Here is a 26,945-nt window from a genome sequence, read left to right as displayed (position 1 = left end):
ACTAAAGTTAAAAGTCAGACTTCCTAGAGGTATAATTAACTAGGTGATTTGGGATAAAATAAAAATGTATTTAAATGAAGTGACCATATAATAGGACTAGAAAAAAATTTTATTTTGCCAAAATTTCCTAGACACTTCATCAAATGTTCATTCATTTGGAGCTGTAGAGATCTAAGTAGTAGTGAGTAACTAAAGGAGGACTAAAAACAAAGCCACAAGGATTAACTTCAGAACACATCTCCTAGCTTGCTCTTGGTGTTACTAACACGCCAATGGCTGCATTGACCATTTTTATTTGGCATGTTTGTCCAGGGGTCAGTAAATTACAGCCCACAGTCTAAGCATGGCTTGCTGCTTGTTTTTATAAAGTTTTGCTGGAACACAGCCACGTCCATTTGCTGACTCACTCATAATCTGCCTGCTTTTGCACTACAATGGTAGAGGTGATCAGTTGTGACAGACTGCATGACCCACAAAGTCTAAAGTACTTATTCTCAGGCCCTTTACAGAAAAATTTTTGTTATTCTTATTCTTGGCTGACAAATGCTGATACAGTTATGTGAAAAGCACCCTGGTATGAAATGTTTCTAAGGTGTGATATCAACTGTTTGGAACAAAATAACAAAAAGGGAGCAGTATCAATTTATAAGAAATCTACCTTGAGGGGTAAATGGTTTTCTTTTTGAAGCTGAAATTCCTCCTAACACAACTCTAAGCATCGTTCCTGAGTCTGTGCTCAGATATCAGTTTGTGTTCCTGAATGTCAAAGATGAAGATGTTTATAAGCAAGTGTCTATGTTATTAACATCTGGTAACAGAAATCCCACAGAGTTGAGAAAATATTTTGGTATGAAAGCAAAAAAACAATGACCAAAATAAGTCATTTTAAGACTATTGTCCAAAGAATTTACATTATATATCTCAGAAAAGTATAAACATGTTTCAAATTTACGCTCTGGCCTCAACAGGATACTAGCCAGAACTTTAGACAGGGTGCACACTGTCTTATTGTCCCTGTACCTGAGGTTGCTGACATCAAGGGGTGGGCATGTGATGGCACCAATCATTAGGTTGTGGTATGTCATCTCTAGAAGGACTGATGCTGAAGCTGAAGCTCCAGTACTCTGGCCACCTGATTTGAAGAACTGACTCATTAGAAAGACCCTGATGCTGGGAAAGATTGAAGGAGGAGAAGGGGACGACAGAGGATGGCATCACTGACTCAATGGACATGAGGTTGAGCAAGCTCCAGGAGATGGTGAAGGACAGAAAAGCCTGGCATGCTGCAGTCCATGGGGTCACAAAGAGTCAGACATGACTGAGTGAGTGAACAACAACCACAAGCTCTACACCCAGCCTTTTAGACTCTGTGATGACAGAATTCTGCAGACCTCCCATCTGCTTTGCTAGCTGGCTTTTTGTGCCAATAGGATGTGTATGGGGGACACTGCAAGTCAGGGTGACAGAGGAGGGACTCACTGTTTCTTTTAGTGGTGCCCCAGCTTTGGCCCTTCACTGGCAGTGGCAGCTGGTTCCAGTCTCCAGCTTAATTTTAGAAATTACTGTATTCACTTGTTGTGGAGTTCCCTGTGTAACCCCATTGCCAACACCTACACTAGAAAAGCTTCTAGAGAGCCCTGACCTCCTTCGTTAAGTTCAGCCCCCAAACAGTTTCTGGGACATAGAAGATGCTGAAGAACCTGGGGTTGACTGACACTCACAAGGTTATCCAGGGCTCTTACAACGTTCTTGTTTGCTGCAGGGACGGGGTCGCCTTAGTCGCTTTCTCCTACAGAAGGGTTGGGGGAGGGGGGCGGGGGCGGGTAGGGAAGTGGGAAGCTAGTAACCACCCTCCTCTACCTTACTTTCCCCACTTCCTCCATATCCTCTCCTCGCGTCCATCCTTGCCTGGCCCTCCTCCCTCCTCTAACCTGCTCTGTTCCTCCTCTTCCCCCTGCCCGCCCTCCCTCCTCCCTCCTCCTACTTGCCTTTCCTTCACATCCCTCTGTCACGTGTCCAACCCGAGGGCGCAGTCAGTGTCGCGCGCGCAGGCGCTGGAGCGCACAGGGACCAGACCGCCGGCTAGGCGAGAGGATGGCGCTCGTGGGGCTGCGCTTGGTGCTGTTATTCTTGGTTGGGGACTCGGCAGGTAATGGTCACCAGTGGGCTTGGCAGCCAAGGAAAGAGGAAAAGTTACCTGGGGGCGGGGGGTCTCATCGCTTCTCGGCCTTTTGACTGAGATCAAGTGTAGAGGGGGGTCTCGCTAACGACTCCACGCACCCGTTACGGGCGGTTCCAGGCCTGCCCCGCGGGGGTTGTCTAAGGACACGAACTTGGGGGTGTGCGCGGGTCACATTTTGGAGCCACAGTGTTGTTGCTTGGGCTTTTCTAGTGACCCTGCTGCCTGCGCTTTCTCCCTTAAAGCAGATTTTCTGGAGTCCAGGATCAGGAATCGGGTTTTTATGTACCCGGGGCCTTACAGAACCTTGGCAGAAGATGTACAGGAATCAGGAATTGTGAATGCCAAGTGTGCCAGGCACTCTGGGGCCCATGAGAAAAGGGCCTCAGGCCAGCCAGACTTGACACCCACTTTCAAATGAAGTTAAAATGGTAACATCTAGTGGTAAGCTTTGTATTTATTATCCTGAGCAACAAAGGAAAAGAATATCGTGAATTTTTGAGTTATTTCTCTGACTTTGGGGTTCTTTTAGCCAGGAAAATTGATTTTTTTATTTCTTAAATACTGTGAAGGAAGAGAGGGGAAATGGTCCCCAGATGATGGAGGGCTATGGAGCAAAGAGCTAGGGATCCTGAGGCATTAGGGAAGCCCTGGGGGCAGTAGTCAGGGTCTTCCTGCAGTCACTTTTGTGAATTAGCTGGTGCTCACATCTCTTGGCTGGCATACCTCTGAGGTAGGTGTCAGTCAGTACAGGCTGTGGGTTCATCTTCTGCTGGCTCTGAATGTCCTGCTGGATACAGGGACCCCTTCTGCTGGGACTAAATCTGCACTAAGTTCTGTCGCAGCTGAAGCTCCATCCTGTTCCTCTTGGAAGCCCCCCTCAAGGAATAGTAGGTGGACCATGGGACATGGCCTCTTCTGCTGTTGTTCCAAGGGTTGGGTAAGCATTCTCCCACTGAGGCTCAGGGGAGGTTCCCTCTGATCTCTAAACTTCCACTGGCTCCTCAGAAAGCAGCTGGTGGGGTGAGGGGAGAGGATCACCAACCTTATGCATGTATGTATCTGAGGAAGGCATGAGAGCCTCTTCTCTGACTTTTGTTATGTAGCTCCAAAGTCCTCTCTCAAGCAGACCTATTAGAGTGGTCAATTATAGAACTGGTACCAAACGTTTTCTGTGTGCCTGCTAAGACAGGTGCCAGAATACAACTGAATATACTTTCTAGAAGTTCTTCGAAAGCTGGACATGGGAGAGAAAGGGAGAAGGTGCAGCTTGTATAAATTACAAGCTGGATTTAAAAAACCCCTTATGAAGAAGAATTGACCTTAATCATATCCTTTTAAATGTCTGTTTTCTTCTTGCAGCCTCTTTGAATGCTCAATTTAGTCAACATTCAGAACAAAAAACAGTAAGTAAGAAACCACTTTTACTGTTTCTACTAATACAATGAAGCCCACAAAGGTTGGGGTTGGAGACTGGTTTTCAGGTCTGACATGCCACTTTGGAAACAGTTGACTGAATCTTTAGAAATCAGATTATCAGGCAGGCTTTTTGATACAATGTAAATTTTGGTTGAAAAAGGCTCGGTCCTTGGGACTTCCCTAATGGTCCAGTAGCTAAGACTTAGAGCTACCAATGCAGGGGGCCAGGGTTTGATTCCTGGTCAGGGAAACGCATGCCGTAACTAAGAGGTTGCATGCCACAAACTAAAGATCCTACATGCCGCAATCTGGCACAACCAAATAAATAAATAATTTTTAAAAAGAAAGGAAACAGCTCAGACCTTGGGAGCCTCAGGGCTTTGTTTCCTTTGATGATTCAGAAGGTCCTGGGAGTAATAATTATACATTGTACTAAACATTTTATGTATATTAATAAATTAGATTGTGTGAAAGTAAGGAAGACCAACCAAATGAGAACAAGAAAAAGGAGTTATTCAACATGTAGCCCAGTGTTCATTGCAGCACTATTTACAATAGCAATGGCAGCCCACTCCAGGACTCTTGCCTGGAAAATCCCATGGACGGAGGAGCCTGGCAGGCTGCAGTCCATGGGTCACTAAGAGTCGGGTACGACTGAGCGACTTCACTTTTCACTTTCATGCATTGGAGAAGGAAATGGCAACCCACTCCAGTGTTCTTGCCTGGAGAATCCCAGGGACAGAGGAGCCTGGTGGGCTGCTGTCTACAGGGTCGCACAGAGTCAGACACGACTGAAGTGACTTAGCAGCAGCAAGACATGGAAGCAATCTAAATGTCCATTGACAGATGAATGAAGAAATAAGGTTACACACACACACACACACACAAACACAGAGGAATATTGCTCAGCCATAATAAAGAATAAAATAATGCCATTTGCAGCAATATGGATAGACATAGAGATTATCATATTAAGTGAAGTAAGTCAGAGAAAGACAAATATCATGTGATATCATTTAAATGTGAATCTAAACTTTGACACAAATTAACCTATCAATGAAACGGAAACAGACTCAGATATGGAGAACAGACTTGTGGTTGCCAAGTGGGAGGCAGAGGGAAGGATAAATTAGGAATTTGGGATTAACATATACACACTACTATATATATAACAGATAAACAAGAAGGACCTGCTGTATAGTATGGGGAACTATATTCAAAGTCTACTAGTGATCTATAATGGAAAAGAATCTAGAAAAGAATCACTTTGCTGTTCACTGAAACTAATATAACATTGTAAATAACTATATGTCAATTATCTTAAAAAGTTAATTAAAAAAAAAGAGCTAGTTATTCAGAGCTTGATGTAGCAAGTGAGTCAGTCATGTCACTTGTGTTTTAGCTGAGACTCAAAGGCAGAGAAGTGGGAAAGCTTTATAATAGGAAAAAGGGAAGGAAGGCATCAGGTGTGCCCTGATTGAGGCTGTTGGCATGGGGAGGCTGGAGGTGGGAAACTAAAGGCAGGCATAGTATGTGAATGATTCAGAAGGCATATTTGGCTTTCTCTAATTGGGTCTAAGTTGGAAGCAGGGGTAAAATTTAGGGAAAATATCAGTTGTTAATCAAACCTTGGCCGTTTTGGGCCAACTGTTACATAGCTTACTGTTTGACTACCTGGATGTCACTAGAGATAGCTGTCTGATTTCTTACAAGTCTGATTCACAGCATGTTGGCTTCGTGGACTGGTTATTCTAAATAATGGGTTGGTTTCCTGGCTAGCTTGCTAAGGTTTTGGGTGATAGTTCTATTTTAATATTTGGTCTGACACTGTCCATTTTTACATGCAATCTCTGTTCTCACAATAAATAGAGATGATTATTTTACATACGTGAATATTGATCTCAGTGGGTAAGGTAACTTTAAGTATTCATGTCAGTGCAGACCGTTTCCAGGAAACCTTACCACCCTGTTTTCTTCCTCCAAAGTAGACATAAATGCACTTTCTCTTTGTTTCCATTCAAACTATACTGCATCATCATCATTACCATACCAGTGTAGGGGAGGAAAAAAATCTTCCCTCTACCCTTCTAAGTTTTCAGCTGGGGCCTATACGACAAAGGAGAGATTAACCAGAGAAAAATAAACAAATGTTTATTAACAAGTGTATTGTGCATACACATGGGAGTACTAAGAAATGTGTAACTCAAAGAGGTGGCTTAGAAATCTGCCTTATCTTGCATATTTAACAGAAAGCAATAAATTTGTGAAAGATACACCCAACTTTATGCAGAGTTCCAGAGAATAGCAAGGAGAGATAAGAAGGCCTTCTTAAAATGAGCAATCCAAAGAAATAAAGGGAAACAAAAGAATAGGTAAGACTAGACATTTCTTCAAGAAAATCAGAGCTATCAAGGAAATATTTCATGCAAGGATGGGGATGATAAAGGACAGAAATGGTAAGGACCTAACAAGCAGAGGAGATTAAGAAAAGGTAGCAAGAATACACAGAAGAACTATACCAAAAAATTTTAATGAGCCAGATAACCACAATGGTGTGATCACTCACCTAGAGCCAGACTGGAGTGTGAGTGAGGTCAAGTGTGCCTTAGGAAGCACTAGTATGAACAAAGCTAGTGGAGGTGATGGAATTCCAGCTGTCCTAAACTATGATGCTGTTAAAGTGCTGCACTCAGTAGGTCAGCAAATTTAGAATACCCAGTCTTGGACACAGTGTTTCCAAGCTAGGACTGGAAAAGGTCAGTTTTCATTCCAATCCCAAAGAAGGGCAATACCAAAGAATAGTCCAACTACTGTACAATAGCACTTATTTCAGATGCTAACAAGGTAATGCTCAAAATCCTTCAAGATTGGCTTCAGCAGTACATGAACCAAGAACTTCCAGATGTACAAGTTGGGTTTAGAAAAGGTAGAGGAACCAGAGTTCAAATTGCCAACATTCGTTGGCTCATGAAGAAAGCAAGGGAGTTTCAAAAAACTTCTGCCTCATTGACTACACTAAAGCCTTTGACTGTGTGGATCACAACAAACCAAGGAAAATTCTTAGAGATGGGAGTTCCAGACCACCTTACCTGTCTCCTGAGAAACCTGCATATGGGTCAAGAAGCAACAGTTAGAACTGGAAATGGAACAACTGACTGGTTCCAAATTGGGAAAGGAGTATGTAAAGGCTGTATATTGTTACCCTGCTTATTTAACTTATATGCAGAGTATATCATGTGGAATGCCAGGCTGGATGACTAACAAACTGTAATCAAGATTGCTGGGAAAATATCAGCAACCTCAGATATGAGATGCTACCACTCCAATGTGAAGAGAAACTAAAGATCCTTTTGATGAGGGTGAAAGAGGAAAGTAAAAAAGCCAGCTTAGAACTCAACATTCAAAAAACTAAGATCATAGCATCTGGTCGCATCTCTTCATGACGAATAGAAGGGGAAAAAGTGGAAGCAGTGACAGGTTTTATTTTCCTGGGCTCCAAAATCACTGTGGCCGGGGACTGCAGCCATGAAATCAAAAGATGCTTGTTCCTTGGAAGGAAAGCTGACAAATCTAGCCAGCGTGTTAAAAGCAGAGACATCACTTTGCCAACAAAGGTCCATATAGTCAAACCTATGGTTATTCCAGTACAGATGTGAGAGTCGGATCATAAAGAAAGTGCCAAAAGAATTGATGCTTTCAAGGTGCTGGAGAAGACTGTTGAGAGTCCCTTGGACAGCAAGGAGATCAAACCAGTAAATCCTAAAGGAAATCAATGCTGAATATTCATTGGAAGGACTGTTGCTGAACCTGAAGTTCCAGCATTTTGGCCACCTGATGCAAAAAGCTGACTCTTTGCAAAAGACCTTGATGCTGGGAAAGATTGAAGGCAAAAGGAGAAGGAAGCGGCAGAGGATGAGATGGTTAGGTAGCATCTTCGACTCAGTGGACATGAATTTAAGCAAGCTCTGGGAGACAGTGAAGGACAGCGGAGACTGGCATGCTATAGTTCATGAGGTTGCAAAGAGTTAGACATAACTTAGGGACTGAATAACAACATTTGTAGATAAATGACAAGACAAAGGAAAATTGTTTTAGGCTTCCAAGAGTGGCAAACAGTAGGAAGATAAATAATGGGAGGAAACTAATGAAATAAAGTTTGTTTGCAGGTTCCTTAGGTGCCATTTCTGGGCTGATAAGAAACCAGAATCATTTCCAGTAAATGAGAATTTATATTCTGCCTTTAGGCAGTAAAGGGGAAGTCAAAACTGCATGTTGACTGCCTTTAGCTCCAAGTAATGTTTATGTCAAGGAGTCATATTTTAGGATGACATAGCCTGGGTTTCTTTCAACAGTAAAGGATACCAATCAGTGTTCTAAATTCTTTATATAGAGTCACTCACTTAATTTTTTACAGCACTGACAGTGAGTACCATTCTTATCTCTCTGGCCAAGGTCACATGGAAATGGTGGAACTGTAGTTCCAACCTAGGCATCTGACTCCAGATCCAGTGCTTTTAATTACCCAATCATAGCAATGAATTGTAATTGTCTGTCTCCCCCTAGTAAACTGTATATTTTGTGATGTCTTATTGTTTGGTGCCAAATTTTCAGCACTTAATGGGTACCTGTCAGGAAGCATTTAACAGGAGGCTTCCTGTGTGCTGTTTTGGATCTGTCATGAATCCTCTGTTCCTTATCAATTCCTGAATATTCAGGAATTAAGAGGAGTGGCAAACCACTCCCAGGGCTGAGGAATGCATGCATTTCCTTTGTTAGTTTTTCCATAAGGTGATAAGTAACTATTTACGACCCTCTTCCTTTTTATGAACCATAGGGTAAAAGTGATTATTTACAACCCTCTCTCTTTGATATGGATTGCCTTATGTTTCCTTGATAATTTGTAAGTCTGGACTTTTGATCTTTATCTTTGCTGAACAAAGCTACCTTGTAAGACAGTATATATACCCACACTATGTTGAATAAACGGAGAAGGCAATGGCACCCCACTCCAGTACTCTTGCCTGGAAAATCCCATGGATGGAGGAGCCTGGTAGGCTGCAGTCCATGGGGTCGCTAAGAGTCAGACACCACTGAGCAACTTCACTTTCCCTTTTCACTTTCATGCATTGGAGAAGGAAATGGCAACCCACTCCAGTGTTCTTGCCTGGAGAATCCCAGGGACAGGGGAGTCTGGTGGGCTGCCGTCTTTGGGGTCACACAGAGTTGGACATGACTGAAGTGACTTAGCAGTAGCATGTTGAATGAAACACTCTTGTTCCATCAGAGCTTGGGTCCCCGTGTCTTTCTTTCTTTCTCTCTCTCTTTCTTTCTCTCTCTCTCTCAGGCTAATTCTTTGGAGTGCAGAAGCCCACTGAGCTCACTTTCTTGCCTGGGCTTGCAAGACCCTCGTGAGAGGGTGCCCTGTGCCTACGTGAAGCAGTGCAAGCCCCGTGTCAAGAGCTTTATTGGTTTTCTGCATAAACCAAGGAATATCGGCCTCTTTCTCTCTTTTATTTCTTATCATCAACTCTGGACCACCAGGTTCCGGTCCATTAAAGGACCTCAACAAGTGGCGCCCAGAACAGGGGCCTGGTATACATGGCATATTCAGACAGAGTGACTCAAGGACCTATTGAGGTCAGTAAGTACTAAGACATGGGCCAAACGGCTGGAAAGCCCCATCACTTTTCTATTTTACTTCATCACTTAAAGTTCAAGGACTTTCAGTTTCACACCAGCAAATAGAGGCTTGCCTTCAGACAGTGGTTGAATGTAACCCTTGGTTCCCTGATGAAGGTGGTTTTGATTTAGAAATTTGGCACTGGGTCAAAGAGAATGTTGAACGAGCTGCCAGACAGGGAAAAAATATTCCGATAGATTTCTGGCCCCTATGGGCTCTTGTTAAAGCTGTGATTCTGCCATTTCAAGGTAATTCTAGCCCTCCTGATATTCGACAACAGGCAGAACACTTATTACATAAATATGAATTAGATGATGAAACCTTACAAAAGGCCCAATTAGAACAACATAAAATATTTTAGAATTTTCCTACAAGCCCTGCCCCGGTTGCTCCAAGCACTCCTCCCCTGCCAGCAGGCACAAATCCCAAAGTCTCTCCCTTGCTAGAACCTAATGATTCTGGCAACGACTCCCCAAAGACACCTTTTGACATTAAAACTGACAACACCTTTCTGAATAACAATAATAAGTTTTTTACCACATTCTCTTAATTGTAAGAATTTGCTACCTACTCACTCTCCTTCAAGACAGAGGCTCTCTGAATTGCTGGCTTTGCAATCACAAGTCTCTGAAGCTGATGGTTTCTCCACCTTTCCAGTTTTTAGAAATCCTGATGCTCAAGGGCACATAATACCTCAATAAGAGGGTATTAACTTTTATCACATGCAACAAATTAAAAAATCTATAACTATGTATGGCCCACATTCACCTTTTACTAAAGTACTTCTAAATTCTATAACATCCTCTATTGGAAATTTTATTCCCCATCATTGGGAACTTTAATAAAAGGTCTCGTTAAACCAGGAGAATATCTTCAATGGATAATGTGGTTTCATGATATAGCCAGAGATCATGCTAACAGAAATACTCGAGCTGGTGCGCCCCAAAATCAAATTACTTTTGAGATGCTAACTGGTACAGGACAATTTGACTCTGTAGAAGCTCAAATACAGTGCCCTCCTTTGTTACATGGACAATTAAAAACAGTGACCCTTGAAGCTTGAGATTGAATTACTCCTCAAGGGGAGCCTACAGGTAGCTACACTAAAATATTGCAAGGACCTAATGAAACGTATGCTAATTTTTTAGCTAGATTAGAAACTGCTATTTCTCATACTGTAATTGGAGAAAAAGCCAAAAGGCAACTAGAGAAATTACTTGCTTATGAAAATGCAAATCAGGAATGTCAAAAGGCTAATAGCTCCAATTCGTGAGACAGGGATTATTATTGATTATTTGAAGGCTTGTCGAAATCTAGGATCAGAAACTCAAAAGATGCAAATGCTAGCTGAAACAATGGTTGCTGCCTTAAGGAAGGGAAATGAAGGAACTTTACATGTGGAGATAAGAACCATTTAAAAAGGGACTGCCCTTTCTAAGAAAGCTAATAAAAAACCTCCAAAAATCTGCCCTTGCTGCTGTAGAGGAATGCATTGGGCCAATGCATTAGATTTAGATGTAAATCTAAATTTGACATTGAAGGGAAACCTATTCTGGGAAACTCCAAGCAGGGGACCCCCCCAGGTCCCCTTCAACAAAAACCAGGGGCAAATTCCATCTTCTCCCTCAAACCCTCAACATCTGGCAGTGCTGCCATCAATATACCAGCCCTAAATGACTTTCTCCTTTATCCTCAAGCAGTCCCCTCTAGAATACCTACCAGACTTTTTGGACCCCTGCCCCCACAAACCTTCGGTCTTTTACTTGGCTGATCTAGTTTGACTTCTAAAGGAATTACTGTCCACCCTGGAGTAATTGATTCAGATTATAAAGGAGAAATTCAAATTATGATGCCATCTCAGATTTTATTGCAATTCAAAAAAGGGGATAAAATTGCTCGATTACCTCTTTTACCTTACATTTCTATTAACTCCTCTAATGATGTACAGATGGGTGGATTCAGCAGTACAGATCAAAAACAGTCCTTCTGGGCATCATTAGTATCTGAATTTGCCCGACTGACTATAAATATCAAAATTAATGGTAAAAGATTTTCTGGTCTCCTTGACACTGGCTCTGATATTACTATTATTTCCAAACATTTATGGCCCAAATCCTGGCCTGTACAAAAGATTTCTTGCCAAATTGCAGGGATTTCTCAAACCAAAATACAAGAGGTTTATCAGAGTACTCAAATTTATCCATGTGAGGGACCAGAAGGCCAACCTGCAACATTAAGACCTTATGTGATAGATGCACCCCTTAATCTAATAGGAAGGGACTTACTTATGCAATGGCAAACTCAGATATACATTCCACATTTTTCCTAGGGGCCACTGCTCATTTAACAAATGATACAATTATTAAAATAGCTTGAAAGAATGACGAGCCTATTTAGACAGAGCAGTGGCCCCTCATGAAAGAGAAATTACAGGTGGCTAAGGAACTTATAGATACACAACTAGAATTAAAGCATATTGAAGAATCTTGTTCTCCTTGGAACTCTCCTATTTTTGTTATAAAAAAGAAATCTAACAAATGACGTCTCCTAACAGACCTTAGAAAAGTTAATGCATCTATGAAACCTATGGGTGCATTACAACCAGGAATCCCATCACCTACCATTATTCCTCAAAATTGGCACATTATTATCATTGATTTGCAAGATTGCTTTTTTAAAATACCTTTACACCCTTTAGACTGAGAGAGATTCGCTTTCTCTCTCCCTTATCCTAGTTATATCGGACCTCATAAATGGTACCAATGGACCGTACTGCCACAAGGGATGATGAATTCTCCCACCATAGCTCAACTATGCTTAAAAAACTCTGGATTAATCATTGCCCCTGAAAAAATTCAAACCTCTACACCTTACCATTACTTGGGGTTTGTTGTTGATAGACAACATATTACTCCCCAACTAACTCAGATCCGTACTGATAAATTATCAACCTTAAATGATTTCCAAAAGCTCTTAGGTGATATAAATTGGATTAGACCTTCTTTAAATGATTTCCAAAAGCTCTTAGGTGATATAAATTGGATTAGACCTTCTTTAGGCATTGCTAATGGAGAAGGAAATGGCAACCCACTCCAGTGTTCTTGCCTGGAGAATCCCAGGGATGGCGGAGCCTGGTGGAGCTGCCGTCTATGGGGTCACACAGAGTCGGACACGACTGAAGCGACTTAGCAGCAGGCATTGCTAATTATCAACTGAATAACCTATTTAATACTTTAAAAGGAAATCTTTGAAAACTTTTCTAAATGTCTGCCCTCTTCCACTAATTTGGAAACTTTAGCTGAACAACTAGCTGATCAATTATCTGGGCTAGACCCATGAGGATGGTTTCAAAATATTACCCACAGCATCGGGTCTGGAACTGTAACTTTGGTGATTGTCTTGGTAATTACATTTGTTGTTTATCACTGCCTTTCTAGAAGGTTGGTTACTACTAAACAAACTCAATTGGTCAGGACCTTTTTTACAAATATAATAAAATAGGGGGAATTGTCAGGAAGCATGTAACAGGAGGCTTCCTGTGTGCTGTTTTGGATCTGTCATGAATCCTCTGTTCCTTATCAATTCCTGAATATTCAGGAATTAAGAGGAGTGGCAAACCGCTCCTGGGGCTGAGGAATGCATGCATTTCCTTTGTTAGTTTTTTCATACGGTGATAAGTAACTATTTATGACCCTCTTCTTTTTTATGAACCATACGGTTAAAGTGATTATTTACAACTCTCTCTCTTTGATATGGATTGCCTTGATAATTTGTAAGTCTGGACTTTTGATCTTTATCTTTGCTGAACAAAGCTACCTTGTAAGACAGTATATATACCCATACTATGTTGAATAAAACACCCTTGTTCCATCAGAGCTTGGGTCCCCGTGTCTTTCTTTTTCTCTTTCTCTCTCTCTCAGGCTAATTCTTTGGAGCGCAGAAGCCCACTGAGCTCACTTTCTTGTCTGGGCTTGCAAGACCCTCGTGAGAGGGTGCCCTGTGCCTACGTGAAGCAGTGAAAGCCCCATGTCAAGGGCTTTATTGGTTTTCTGCATAAACCAAAGAATATCGGCCTCTTTCTCTCTCTCTTTTACTTTCTTATCTTCAACTCCAGACCACCAGGTTCCAGTCCATTAAAGGACCTCAATAGGTACCCAATAATATTTTTGCTCAGATGACTCAGTTTTTCCTGGGTTTGAATTTCTTTCAGAAAATGGGGATAATAACAGTGAAAATTCACTCTGCCATCCTCCATTTAAGCAACTCACAAATGACCCTGTCCTTTCTCTCTGAATAATTTCCACAGGAGACCGATCACTGACTGGTTGTAGATTAGTATCTTGTATGACTCCTCTCTTATAAAGTGGACTATTTCCCATCAGTGGAGTTATATTTTTCACCAAGACTCAAGTGGCTGTGTTCAAAAGCCCCTTATGAGAGTTTCCAGTCTTATTTTAATTAAAAATGTAAAGACAGTATAAACATGATTATAAAGAAATAAAGCTATTTATATGAGAACTGTGTCAAATACTTTTGAGACTTGCTAAAAGACAAATTCTAAAACAAAATAATTGCTCTTGAATTAGGTGTAGGTAAAACAATAGTAAATAATTGGGGAATTGTTTTTTAATTGTACATTGCCTTGTTGTAACAATGTCTCTAAATTCTTGCCATATTTAAAAGTGGGTAGTTTTACCCCCAGGAGATATGTAGACTGTCATTTTGATTGTCATGACCAGGGAGTTGTTGCTGGCATCTAGTAGATAAAGAACAAAGACAATACTAAACATCCTACAATGTACAGGACAACCTCACACAGCAAAGAATTATCTGGTCCAAAATATGAGTGCAGTTGAGAAATCCCTTCTAAACAAAACAAAACAAGAAATTGTAGGTGATTTATTATGGGTATGATTTTTGCAGTGATAGCACATAGAACTCAATTAGTTGAAACATTAATAGGAAAAGTCTTACTTAGGTCTGGTGTCAGGTAGGATTAGATTCAGCTGCAAGTAGCATGGATTCAAAATAATAGCTCACAGAGCTGCCATCTTAGGATGTGGCCTTTGTCATCCTGGTCTGTATAGGGGAGGGTTTCATGCACCCAGGAGCAGGATAGAGGAATGGACAAAGGAGACTAAAAATTAGGGGAAGCAGAGGACAGGCTCAATTTTCCTTTAAAGGAGATCCTCAGAAGCTACTACACAATAATCCCATTTGTATCCAGTCAGCCTAATCTTGATCATGTGGTCATACCTAGCTGCAAGGGAGGTTCTCTTAGTGTAAGTAGTATTACCCCTGGCCATGTGCCTTGTGTCTTACATCAAAAAGATTGGCAATCCTATTTTCTGTTTTAAGAGAAAATGCTTAGGGTATGTATTTTTTGTTATTGTTTCCCTGCTTTAATTGACTTTTTCAATAAAATGACCAATTACCAGTTGTCCCAGTCTCATTGGAAAGAGACTATCTAGTCTCCTGTGGAAGCTGTCCTGGAAGCCATCATCTTAGTGAGCCTAGAGCGGGAAGAACACATCAGGCTCCTAGAAGGAGATAGAATCCTGAACAGAGGATGGAAAGGGTTAAAAGTTTTTCTTTAGTTCAGAGTTTAGCCAGTGCCCTATCCTACTTAGGTCTCTATGAATCCATATAATATGAAGAAAAAGGTATATTTCATTTATTCAGAATACTAAACACTTGTTCTGAAGTGAGGAAAGAGGATCACTATTACCAAAACAAAACAAATACAGCAGGTCATATATTCAACCTGTTATTAAAGTGAGCCTCTGCATGGTGGTCACACGACCACTGTGACCAGTTTTAGTCTTGGTCCTGCTGGAGACTAGAGGTTATGAGCAAGACATATTACCTCTCTGGCCTCAAGTCCATTGAATCTGAGGGTTGAGTTCCATGATCCAATATCAGTGTGTAAGGGCTGCTGTAATAAAGTCACAAACTGAGTAACTTGAACAACAGAAATGGGTTGTCTCACAGTTCTCAAGGCTGAATGTCCAAACTCAAGGTGTCAGCAGGGTTTGTTCCTTCTAAGGGCTGGGAAGGAGAATCTTCCTTCCATTCCCGTCTCCCAGTATCTGGTAGTCTCAGGCATTCTTTGTCTTGTAAATGGCATTCTCTTGGTGTCTTCACATGATTTTCCCTGAGTGTGTGACTCTGTTTCCACACTTTCCCTTTTATAAGAACACCAGTCATATTAGATTAGGACCCACTCTCCTAAACTTATTTTAACATAATTTCCTATATAAAGACACTAATTCCACATAAGGTCATGTTCTGAGGTGCTAGGGGTTAGGACTTTAACACATCTCTCTGGGTGGACACAGTTAAACCCATAACAACCCCAAAGGTCTAATTCTGAACATACTACTTTCTTTAATGATGTTTTTCAAATGCCAGTACATTAAAAGTCCAGAGAAAAAGATTCCTGAGCATGTCTTGGTGTTATGCCAAGGGATTAGGTGGAATGGAACAGGTCATTCTCATGTAGGTGGTAGTGAAGAGCAAATTATAAAGCTGGAGGATAGATAGTTAAGTAGATTTGATGGCAAGTCTTGGACTTTCATTTTAAAAATCAGCCATATTGAACCTTCCTTTGAGGTCCTTTTCTTACATAGCAGATATTGATCTGTTGCTTCAACACTGCATCTGATTTTTGTATTAGAAAAAACATATTTTTGTGTGGGAAAAAAATCTTTTTGTAGGATATTTCCAGGAAATCTAGGGAAACTTAGGGCGTTGTCCTCCTCTAAACTGCTGTATGATGGGAATATCTCAAGTTATTCTCCAATTTCTGTCTTCCTTTCTCTTTTCTAGCCAAACTGCGATCAGTATAAATTACCAGGATGTCCCAGGGACTTTAGCCCTGTGTGTGGAAGCGACATGTCCACTTATCCCAATGAGTGTATTCTGTGCATGAAAATCAGGTAACAATTTTATAATATAAACTAGGCGCATTTTCTTTAGTTCTTCTCTTGCATTTTGATTACTTAGCAAGTTGTGACTCTTCTTGGACATAAGAATCAAATGTGACATAAGTAGCTCTGTTTTAAGACTGACATTTAAAAAGACCCAGAATCTTTCAGTGTATTTTCTAGGTCAAGGTTAGAAAAAGAAGTGTGTGATTAATCAATTATAAATGAGATAATTAAGTAATGTACTATCCAGGGATGGGTAGTTTCCCAAAATTTATTTAGGATTGTAGCAGTGGTGCTGCTTGCAGCCCCATCATTCAAGTCTGTGCTGAGCACCAAGAAAGAAGACCTGGGTCTGTCATCCAGGGTTATGATTCAGTGTGTTTTCAGAGGAATGAAAGAAGACAAGGGAAGGAATTATAGCTATTTCTGGGTTTTGAGGCAGATCATGGAACTGAGGCACTGCTATGTAAAAAACCCTAGCCCATTATCAATTCCACCCATCCTGGCATAGCAGGAAGGGGAGCAGGGATATCCCAGGCCATCAAGAATGCTTTGTCCCTCAGGAGACAGGATAACAAAGTGGTAGGACTTAAGCGCATGTCCTCTCATGAAAACACCAAAATCACAACTAACTGCTGAACAACCACTGACAGAAAAAGCTGGAGCCTACCAAAAAGATATTCTACATTTAAAGATAAAGAAGAAGCCACAACAAGATAGTAGCAGGCATACTTTCATGATATAATCAGATCTCATACCCTCCAAATGGGTGACCTGCAAACTGGAGAATAGTTATATTGCAGAGGTTCTCCCAGAGGAGTGAGAGTTTGAGCCTCATGTCAAGCTCTGCAGCCTGGGCAGTCCAGCATTGAGACGAGATTCAAGAGCATCTGGCTTTGAAGGTCAGCAAGGCTTGCGTGGAGGAGCTCCACAGGACTGGAGGAACAGAGACTCCACTCTTAGAGAGAACACACAAGGTTTCACATATATTGAGTCTTAGGGCAAAGCAATGACTCCATAGGAGCCTGAGCTGACATACCTGTGGGTCTGGGATGGTCTCCTGGGGAGGCAGGGATCAGCTGTGGCTCACTGGGGAACAAGGACACTGTGGCAGAGACTTCATGGAACATTCATTGGCATGAGCTCTCCTAGAAATCACCATTTTGGCAAAAATTCCTGGCCCCACCCAATAGCTGGCAGCCCCACCCATCAGCAGACAAGGTGCTTAAAGTTGTCCTGTGCCAACATATGCCTATAAATACACCCCTTGACACAGCCTGTCTACCAGAGGGACAAGACCCAACTCCACCCACCAGTGGGTAGATACCAGTTCCTCCCACTAGAAAGCCTGCACAAGCCCCTGGATCAACCTCATCTACCAGGAAACAGACATTAGAAGCAAGAACTCCAGTTCTGCAACCTGAGGAATAGAGACCACAAATATGGGTAGTTAGACAAAATAAAATAGGAGAGGAATAGGTTTCAGATGCAGAAACCAGATGAAACGCCAGAGAAACAACTAAGTGAAAGGTAGAGAGAGGCAATCTGCCTGAAAAGGGATTCAGAATAACGATAGTAAAGATGATCCAAGATCTCAGAAAAAGAATAGAAGCATAGATGAGAAGACATAAGAAATGTTTAATGGCGAGCTAGAAGATTTAAAGAACAAACAAACAGAGATGAACAATACAATAAGTGAAATGAAAAATGCACTAGAAGGAATCAATAGCAGAATAAATAAAGCAGAAGAACAAATAAATGAGCTGGAAGACATACTTATAGAAAATACTGCTGCAGAACAGAATAAAGAAGAATGAAAAGAAATGAGACCGTCTAAGAGACCTCTGTGACAATATTAAATGCACAAATATTTTGCATTATAGGGGTCCTAGAAGGAGAAGAGAGAGAGAAAGGGCCTGAGAAAATACTTGAAGAGATAATAACCAGAAATTTCCCTAACATGGGAAAGGAAACACTCATTTAAGTCCAGGAAGTGCAGAGAGCCCCATACTGGATAAACACAAGGGGGGATATGCCAAGACACATATAAATCAAACTGATAAAAATTAAAGACAGAGGAAATGAATAAAGAGCATAAATGAAACAAGAAAAGCAACAAATGACATACAAGGGTATCCCCATAAGATTATCAGTTGATTTTTTTCAGCAGAAACTATCCAGGCCAGAAGGGAGTATGTATTTAAAGTGATGAAAGGGGAAAACCTAGGACCAAGAATATTCTACCCAGCAAGGCTCTTATTCAGATCTGACAGAGAGACCAAAAGCTTTATAGGTAAGCAAAAGCTAAGATAATTCAGTGCCACCAAACCAGTTTTACAACAAATACTAAAGGAACTTCTCTAGATGAGAAAGAAAAGGCCACAACTAGAAACAGGAAAATTACCAATGGCAAAGCTCACCAGTAAAGGCAAACACATAGTAAAGGTAGGAAATCATCTACACACAAACATGAAGTCAAAACAGCAACTGTGAGAAGAGGAGAGTACAAATGCAGGATACTGGAAATGTATTTGAAATTAAGAGACCAGCACCTTAAAACAATCTTGTATATATCTCTATCTATCTATCTATATAGACTGATATATAAAACCTCATATAAACACAAGCCAAAAATCTACACACACAGAAAAAAGCAATCCAAATACAACTCAAAAGAGAACAAAAGGGAAGGGAAGAAAAAAGACCAACAAAAACAAACCCAAAACAATTAACAAAATGGCAATAAGACCATACATATAGATAACTGGCCACCTGATGCAAAGAACTGACTCATTGGAAAAGACCCTGACACTGGGAAAGATTGAAGGTGGAAGGAGAAGGGAACAACAGAGGATGAGATGGTTGGATGGCATCACTGACTCGATGGACATGAGTTTGAGAAAGCTCTGGGAGTTGATGATGGACAGGGCCTAGCATGCTGCAGTTCATGGGGTTGCAAAGAGTCAGACATGACTGAGTGACTGAACTGATAGATAATTAGCTTAAATGTAAATGGATTAAATGCTCCAACCATAAGACATAGACTGGTGGAATGGATTTAAAAAAAAGTGCCATATACATGCTACTAGAGACTCACTTCAGATACAAGAACACATACAGACTGTAAGGGAGGGTATGGAAAAAGGTATTTCATACAAATGGAAAGCAAAGGAAAGCTCGAGTAGCAGTACTTATGTAAGACAAAATAGATTGTAAAATAAAGACTGTTCAAAGAGACAAAGAAGGACACTACATAATGATCAAGGGATCATTCCAAGAAGACATAACAACTGTAAATATATATGTATCCAACATAGGAGCACCTCAATATATAAAGCAAATGCTTATAGCCATAAAAGGAGAAAAGGGAGTTGGAGAAAAGTTCCACCTACACTGTTGGTGGAAATGTAAATTGATACAGCCACTATGGAGTGTCCTCAAAAAACTAGAATAGAACTACTATATGATCCAGTAATCCCATTCCTGGGCATATATTTGGAGAAAACCATAATTTGAAAAGATACATGTACCCCTATGTTCACAGCAGCAATAGTCAAGACATGGAAGCAGCCTAAATAGCCCATCAACAGAGGAATGGATAAAGAAGATGTGGTGGTATATATTCAGTACTACTCAGCCATAAAAAAAAAAAATGAAATAATGCCATTTGCAGCAACATGGATGGACCGAGAGACACAGAAAAACAAATACCATGATATCACTTATATGTATAATCTTAAAAATGATACAAATGAACTTATCTATGAAACAGAAACAGACTCACGGACTTCAAAAACAAACTTATGGTTACCAAAAGGGAAAGGTGGGGGGCAGGATAAATTAGGAGTTTGGGATTAACATGCACACCACTATATATAAAATGGCACCCACTTCAGTACTCTTGCCTGGAAAATCCCATGGACGGAGGAGCCTGGTAGGCTGCAGACCATGAGGTCACTAAGAGTCAGACACGACTGAGCGACTTCACTTTCCTTTTCACTTTCATGCATTAGAGAAGGAAATGGCAACCCACTCCAGTATTCTTGCCTGGAGAATCCCAGGGACAGAGGAGCCTGGTAGGAGGCTGTCTATGGGGTCACACAGAGTCGGACATGACTGAAGTGACTTAGCAGTAGCAGCAGCATATATAAAATAGATAATTAACAAGACCTACTGTACAGCACAGGGAACTTCACTCAATATTCTATAATAACCTATATGGGAGAAATAATCTTAAAAAGAATGGATATATGTATAGGTATTATTTTCTAATAACCTAAAAGGAAAAAGAATCACTTTGCTGTACACCTGAGACTAAAACAACATTGTAAATCAATTATACTCCAATATAAAATAAAAATTAAATAAAACAAGAATATATTTAAGTAGTTAAACTCTGTGGCAGAATACTGTTTTTTTTTAAAGTCAGAAGGTATGTACAGGCAACCTACACACCCTGCACTATTAGCTGGAAAATAGGTCTTAATAACTCTATCTGGTAGAATTCTTAGTAATAAATATATTACATCTGATTCCCTTATTGTAAAACACTTGACCAGCTCATGTGACCAAGACTTCTCCTCCAGGTATGCTGGTTTATATTTCAGGGGTCCATTCTCTGACCTCAGTCTTAAGTGAGTTACCTAGGTCTTCTCAAGAATGATTTCTTGGAAATGTTAACAGTTCCCTGTACCCTAGGGTTAGGAGAAAAATAGCAGAGTTGGGCTTTCACCCTCATTGTTTCCTAGATTTAGCTTTAAAAATGACTGTCACCCTGGAGAGAATATAATGTATAATGACATGGGTCTTTTTAATACAAACAGTGGGGCAGTTTCAATATGACAGATAATGTTTCAATATGGTGGCCCCGGGCAGGCTTCCCAAAAATGTGCCACAATAGCATATTAAGTATTGTGTATTAAAGTTGCTTAAGAAAGAGCCAGTGCATGAGGGATGCTTTGACCCTTCTGTCTCTCTCCCTGAAAGCAGGAAATTAATGTCAGGTGAAAGATGTTCTTCCTGCCTCTGAAGGTAGAAAAGAAAGTGAAGTCGCTCAATCGTGTCCGACTCTTTGCAACCCCATAGACTGTAGCCTACCGGGTTCCTCCGTCCATGGGATTTTCCAGGCAAGAGTACTGGAGTGGGTTGCCATTTCCCACTCTTATATCAGAGATTGGGAATTTAAAGCTAAAAAGCCTGTAATAAACAAAGTTTGTTACTTTTTAAATTTACTACCCCAAGCCAAAACTCTGTACAGATTCTTCACTTATTAAGTACCCAAAGCCTAAGTTTCTTTCTCTTATCAATTCCTCACAAATGTATTGCTTCTTTGTCTAAAAAGAATAAAAGCTGCCTGTTTTGGTCACTTATTAGGTCCCATTTCCATGAGACCTCTGTGCACCCTGAATAAAAATTTTTCTTTTTCTCCTGTTAATCTGTCTTGTGTCCATTTTATTATTAGTCTAGCCACAAGAACTCAAGAGGGTAGAGGGAGAAATTTCTTCTACCCTGACAGTTGGTGAGCCAGGAGGAGCCTGGTTGGAACCCGCTTCCCACCCTGAGGCTACTGCAGCTGAGAGATCCTGTGCCCTCTGATAAAGACCAGCAGAAGGTAAGATTTCTTACCAACTCAGCTTCCTGGATCTCTCCCTGCAAGGTCTGGTGGAAGGGGAAGTTGGCAAGAGTTCCTTATTTCCTCTCTAAATTTAGATTAGCAGGAGAAAATATTTGTCGAGTTAGCTCCTTGTATTTAGTAACTCTTGGAAATTCTTTTCTTCTCAGAGATGATCACTGCTTTTTGTCTCTGTCTGTTGTGTTGTTTGCCATAAGAAGGAAGAACCATAGGGCAGCATGCAGGCACATGCCCTATAAGCCTGTTGTTTGAGCTGGCCTCACAGATTGGTGAGTTAATGGTTCTCACCAGACCTGCATCTACCTAAACAGACCTTCCTGTGGGTCTTCCATATAAAACCAGATGTGTTCTTCCATCTTGTTTTAGGTTGCGAGAGCTCTGCCATTTGAAAGGTGTATCTGGTGGTCAGTTGACTAGACGAGTTCTGAAACACAAAGTCAGTACTCTCTTTGTCTGGCCATACCAGCTCTCAGGGGCGTTTGTCATGGGGTCCCTATCCATAATGGGCTGTTGTTGTGTCAACTTTCATTGCCTTATTTTCTTAGACTAACAACGGGAGTGAACTTTCTAATCATGTGAGAGCTATATCCTTGGAAACACCTTTTTATCTTTTGTTAAGCCATAAAAAAGGCTTACTGGTTTGAGTCTGTATTTGAAATTAATATAAAATCCTACTCATCAATGGACAAAGGATCCTTTTTTAAAAAAAAATAATTTATTTTTAATTGGAGGATAATTGCTTTACAGTATTGTGTTGGTCTCTGCCATACATCAACATTAATCAGCCATAGGTCAAAAGATCCTTTAAGTAGGTTATATTTAAGAGGAAAAAAATTTGAAAGCTCTCATCGTAAATAACTGTTACTTGGTACTTATGAGAGGAACAAATTGAAAGGAAAAATAAACTGTAATGGTGAGCCTTAGAGAATCCCTTATTAAGATGAAAAAACAGAAATTAGACTTAAAAGTAAGATCCAACATAAATTCCCGTTTAAAAAAAATCGCCCATCTCCTCTACAATTCCTCAGGCCCTCCTAGGAATAACCAGGAAGTAGATTAGCTGGAAGCTTAATACAAACAATTATCAAGGGCTAATAGAAACAATTTTTTTTTTTGTCTTGCAAAACTACAAAATTAGAAATGCAACTGTAGTAACAAATCAAGACCCACTTGTTTTACCATTTCCAAAAGCTTACCCGTTCCTCTTAAAATGCCTTCTAGATATTATAGAAGATCACAATATTGGAGCAAAACTGTCCTGTACTTTAAAAATTATTTTAAAATAATAATTACCCTAAGGCTTATAATAATAGATAAATATAATCCAAAACTCCTACGAGAAAACTGAACTTAAAAGGCCTTTTTTTGGCCTTAAAAGTTATAAATATTGTCATATCTTTGAAATGTAAACACAGCCCACCTTGCCTGAGATTAAGCCTCGATTGGCTGAATTGGTAGAACCTGAAACCGAAAAAGAAGGAAAGATGCCTTTTAAAACACAAACCGCTGAAAGGATCTCTTGCCCAAATTCGAGTAAATCACACCCCTCTACAACTGTTTGTCAAGGACAAATACAGAATTTAAGTCCTTCCCACAAATAATAAAAGATGTTAGCCATCTCCGTGAGTAAACTTGATTTTCTAAATTCTTCGGTAATTTAATTTACACCCTCAGAGTTTGGTAACTTAAATGATGGGAGGTCATTGGATATCTGTATCATTTCCAAAAAAGCAATGTTGGAGCATGCGGGATCTTCGTTGCACCATGCCATCTTTCGTTGCAGTGCGCAGACTCTCCCGTTGCGGCGCACGGGCTCTCTAGTTGTGGTGTTTGGACTCCAGAGCACGCAGGCTCAGTAGCTGTGGGCTTAGTCACTCTGTGGCCTGTGGGATCTTAGTTCCCCATCCAGGGATTGAACCTATGTCCCCTGCATTGCAAGGAGGATTCTTAACCACTGGACCACCAGGGAGGTCCCTCTTGTGCTTTATTGAAAAATTGTGCCATGAAGTGGTGTTTATTTCTAGAAATTATGAAATGTACTTATGTTTGCCAAGTCACAAAATATGGTTCACAGTTGTTTCATTATTCCCCCCAAAAATTTAGATTTCAAAGGATTAATAATTCTAATTAATATATGCAGTTAAAGGTTCCAGAAATGAAAAAAAAGTATTAAGTATTTTGGGCTAAGAAAAGGTAAAGAGGTGCCTTTGTTAAGGAAAAGGAAAGAGATTTTGTCCTAAAGCAGGCTATTTCTAAATGTGAAAGAAAACAAGGGACAAATAAAATGAACATAGAAAATTGCAAAAGGTTTATGAAAAAATAATCTTAAGGAATTTTATGTGTGATCAGGACTAAGACTGAAATGAGTTTAATTAAGGAATATCAAAAGTAAACTGGTACAAAATTAAAATCTGGTGTTTATCTCTGTTAAAAAGTTTTCTTGTTCAAAAGTACAAAGTTCTCTTAGATTGTTGGTCTAGTCTTAATAAGAAATTGTAAAAGAAAAAAAGTTTTCTTTACCTTTAATATATCTGTCTAGAAAACCAGATTCTATATTTTGTCTTTATCAGGTTTTTGATCACTTAGAAGACACCCACAAAAAAACTCCTAAGTCTTTTCAATATTAAAAGAACTAAAGCTTTTTACAACTATTTAGCTTTCTGTATTTGCCAGGGACATGTTTGTCACTGATTATATGGATAGCTAAACATTGTTTCACAGCGACCAATAATCCTATTTGACTAAGTGTTTCAAAAATGTTTGATATTTTTGACAAACTCTGCAAAATTCCAAATGAACTCTTATTGAACTGGAAATGACTTTGGGGTTTTCCACAGGGCCCTTGGATACCTCAATCAAAAATTAATTTTCTGTACTTATAAAAGAGCTATTAAACTAATTAGGCTTCTTTTTTATGTTAAATTACATAGGAAGCATTTATCAAGTAAATGATAAACCTTCTTAGGTTGTATTGTATGGATAAATGTTATTAACCTAAATGTTCTAGAAAATAAATGAAATCCCTAAACTTTGGATATGTCATTATATGTTAGCCATAATTCTAGTTATTATCTTAAAATGATAAGTCTTAGAGATAACTGAATTTTCTTATCAATTCCATTATAATGAATCAGATCTTCAATAGTGGACATTTTAAAGTCATTTATTATTTACACACAGTTTACTGAACTGAACTCTTTTACTCAGATGCTTCTATAAAGGCTTTCTGCAAATGTGTTTTATTTTCAGGGAAATTCATGGAAAGAAATCTAACAAATATTCTAGAATATAGGTGTCTGATGACTTTCAAATCATACCTGGATAAGAATTTACAGAACCCTAATGGAGAAACTGATGGCTTCAAAAATTTTTTAACAGAAGATTAAGTGGAACAAGAATTCACTATGAGACTAAATAAACTGAGGAAGATAATTGTAATTTTTATTAAAATGAAACATTGCTGAGTTTTAAAAATGTTTTCTCCAGATTTAAGGAAATCTTTTTGTCTTTTCTCTTAAGCTAACTATGACTTAGAGCAATTTGGTCCACTATACATTTGTAAGCAGCACTGAAACATTTCTTTTTCTCTCTGCTGGATCCCTTCAGAAGTCAGAAACTCTCAGTGAGTATCCTTTTTTCTTGGCAATATAGTTATTTGCATAAGTTCAGTAAGAATATGCTTTTCTTACAACACAATTGGAAACATTGATTATAGTATCAGAGCTTTGACTGGAATGTCATATTGGTGAGAGACATGCATAGACTCAGATATGACCAGATAGCTTTGAGGAACTAGGTTGACTTTATGGAGCCAATAAAGCCCTTTGGAAAAACACCCTAGAATCTTACTTTCAGGTTTCCCAGCAGCCTTACCAGGAAGGTCATTTCCTGGGACCTTTAGGAAACAGTGTACTTTGGAGTCTTGTGTGAAGAGAGGAATTCACCCAAATCTATATCTATTGCAGACAAAGTCTGTTGGTGAATGCTTGGCTAGTCTTCTTATCCTTGAGAGGCTATTAAAAATTCAATCTGAAGTTCCTCATAAAACGCTCCAGCAAAGCAGATTTAAGATAGTCTATGCGGTCAATCACTATTCTTGCTGTACTTATGTAAACAACCAGGCCAAGTTTATTGAATCTAGACTTATTTTATGAAAAAATTAGTCTGATTTGGCCATCTTTGGTAATAACTGTAGAAATAAAATTATCTTTCAGCAGAAACTATAATACACACTATAAAACAGATTTTAGTTCTGTTCATGGTCTTTGAGGTTTTTGTTATTTACTACCGTAAGCAGAAACTGTTACAGATTCTTTACTAGTTTTAAGCAGCCAAAGCCTAAGTTTCTTTGTCCTCTTTAACTCCTCACAAATGTACTGTTTGTCTAAAAAGTAAAAAGTATAAAAGCTCTCTGCTTTGGTCACTTATTAAGTCTCATTTCTATGAGACCTCCATGCACAAGAATTAAACTTGCTTTTCTTCCTGGGAATCTGTCTTGGGTTCATTTTATTTTTATTCCAGCCACAAGAACTCAGGACAGTTGCAGGGAGGGATTTAATAATAAATGTGTTTTTATGGTTGTTCAATTTGCAGGGATGATGGTCATGATATTAAAATAATCCGAAGTGGACCATGCTGATGGAGCAGTTCACAGAAGAGGAATTGGAGAAACCACCTTCCACTGCACACTAAATGAACTTCATTTCCCGCTTTTCTCTTTTCCTGTATTTCTTTGCATGAGATTTTCTGAGATGAGTTGTGTAAGAGGGCAGTGACTGATAAAACAACTACAAAATCCTCGTTTTTGGCTTTTGTCCTTTTAGTTAAGCTTATTGCCCAGATGACCTATGCATTGCTTTATTTAGTTGGAATAAAATCAGTACTGTATTTAATCACCACTGTTCACTATCGACTATCCATTCTCACTCAGCAGCCTCATGTAGATCTTTTCCTCTCAAGCAAGGGTGAAATTCACTAAGGGAGAAGTGGAGTCATTTTCAAGAAGGCAAGGTTTATTCTTCCTCATTCCTCTAAATCTTGAAAGTACAATGTATGTGTAGCTGGTACAGCATTCTGCACAGAGCAAATAATATGATAGACCGGAGC

The 26,945-nt window shown here is 39.8% G+C and overlaps 1 protein-coding gene across 10 annotated transcripts; it reads left to right on the top strand.

The window, feature by feature from the left end:
- The first annotated feature begins 2,037 nt into the window (after positions 1 to 2,037).
- Positions 2,038 to 26,737, top strand: LOC129657902 (serine protease inhibitor Kazal-type 2-like). 10 transcript variants are annotated; one of them, XM_055588673.1, is made up of 6 exons: positions 2,038 to 2,149; positions 3,542 to 3,585; positions 16,107 to 16,216; positions 21,669 to 21,818; positions 25,359 to 25,461; positions 26,433 to 26,737. In XM_055588673.1, exons 1-4 carry the CDS (start codon positions 2,095 to 2,097, stop codon positions 21,727 to 21,729), a joined length of 270 nt encoding a protein of 89 aa, XP_055444648.1. In that variant the 5' UTR covers positions 2,038 to 2,094; the 3' UTR covers positions 21,730 to 21,818; positions 25,359 to 25,461; positions 26,433 to 26,737. The 10 variants fall into 10 exon arrangements, 3 of the variants coding, with proteins under 3 accessions (XP_055444648.1, XP_055444649.1, XP_055444650.1); XM_055588674.1 differs by lacking the exon at positions 25,359 to 25,461; XR_008717156.1 differs by lacking the exon at positions 16,107 to 16,216 and having other exon boundaries at positions 2,057 to 2,149.
- Positions 26,738 to 26,945: the final 208 nt, after the last annotated feature.

Source organism: Bubalus kerabau, chromosome 7, assembly GCF_029407905.1.
Source record: "Bubalus kerabau isolate K-KA32 ecotype Philippines breed swamp buffalo chromosome 7, PCC_UOA_SB_1v2, whole genome shotgun sequence".
NCBI classification, from domain to species: Eukaryota; Metazoa; Chordata; class Mammalia; order Artiodactyla; family Bovidae; genus Bubalus; species Bubalus kerabau.
This window is presented reverse-complemented; position numbering and strand designations above follow the sequence as displayed.

What these genes read in the sequence shown, in the direction of transcription:
- LOC129657902 (XM_055588674.1), top strand. Translation starts at nt 2,095, where the DNA reads ATGGCGCTCGTGGGGCTGCGCTTGGTGCTGTTATTCTTGGTTGGGGAC. An exon ending in AACATTCAGAACAAAAAACA is followed by an intron (nt 3,586 to 16,106) that starts GTAAGTAAGAAA and finishes TCTCTTTTCTAG; the next exon opens with CCAAACTGCGATCAGTATAA. An exon ending in ATTCTGTGCATGAAAATCAG is followed by an intron (nt 16,217 to 21,668) that starts GTAACAATTTTA and finishes TTTTATTATTAG; the next exon opens with TCTAGCCACAAGAACTCAAG.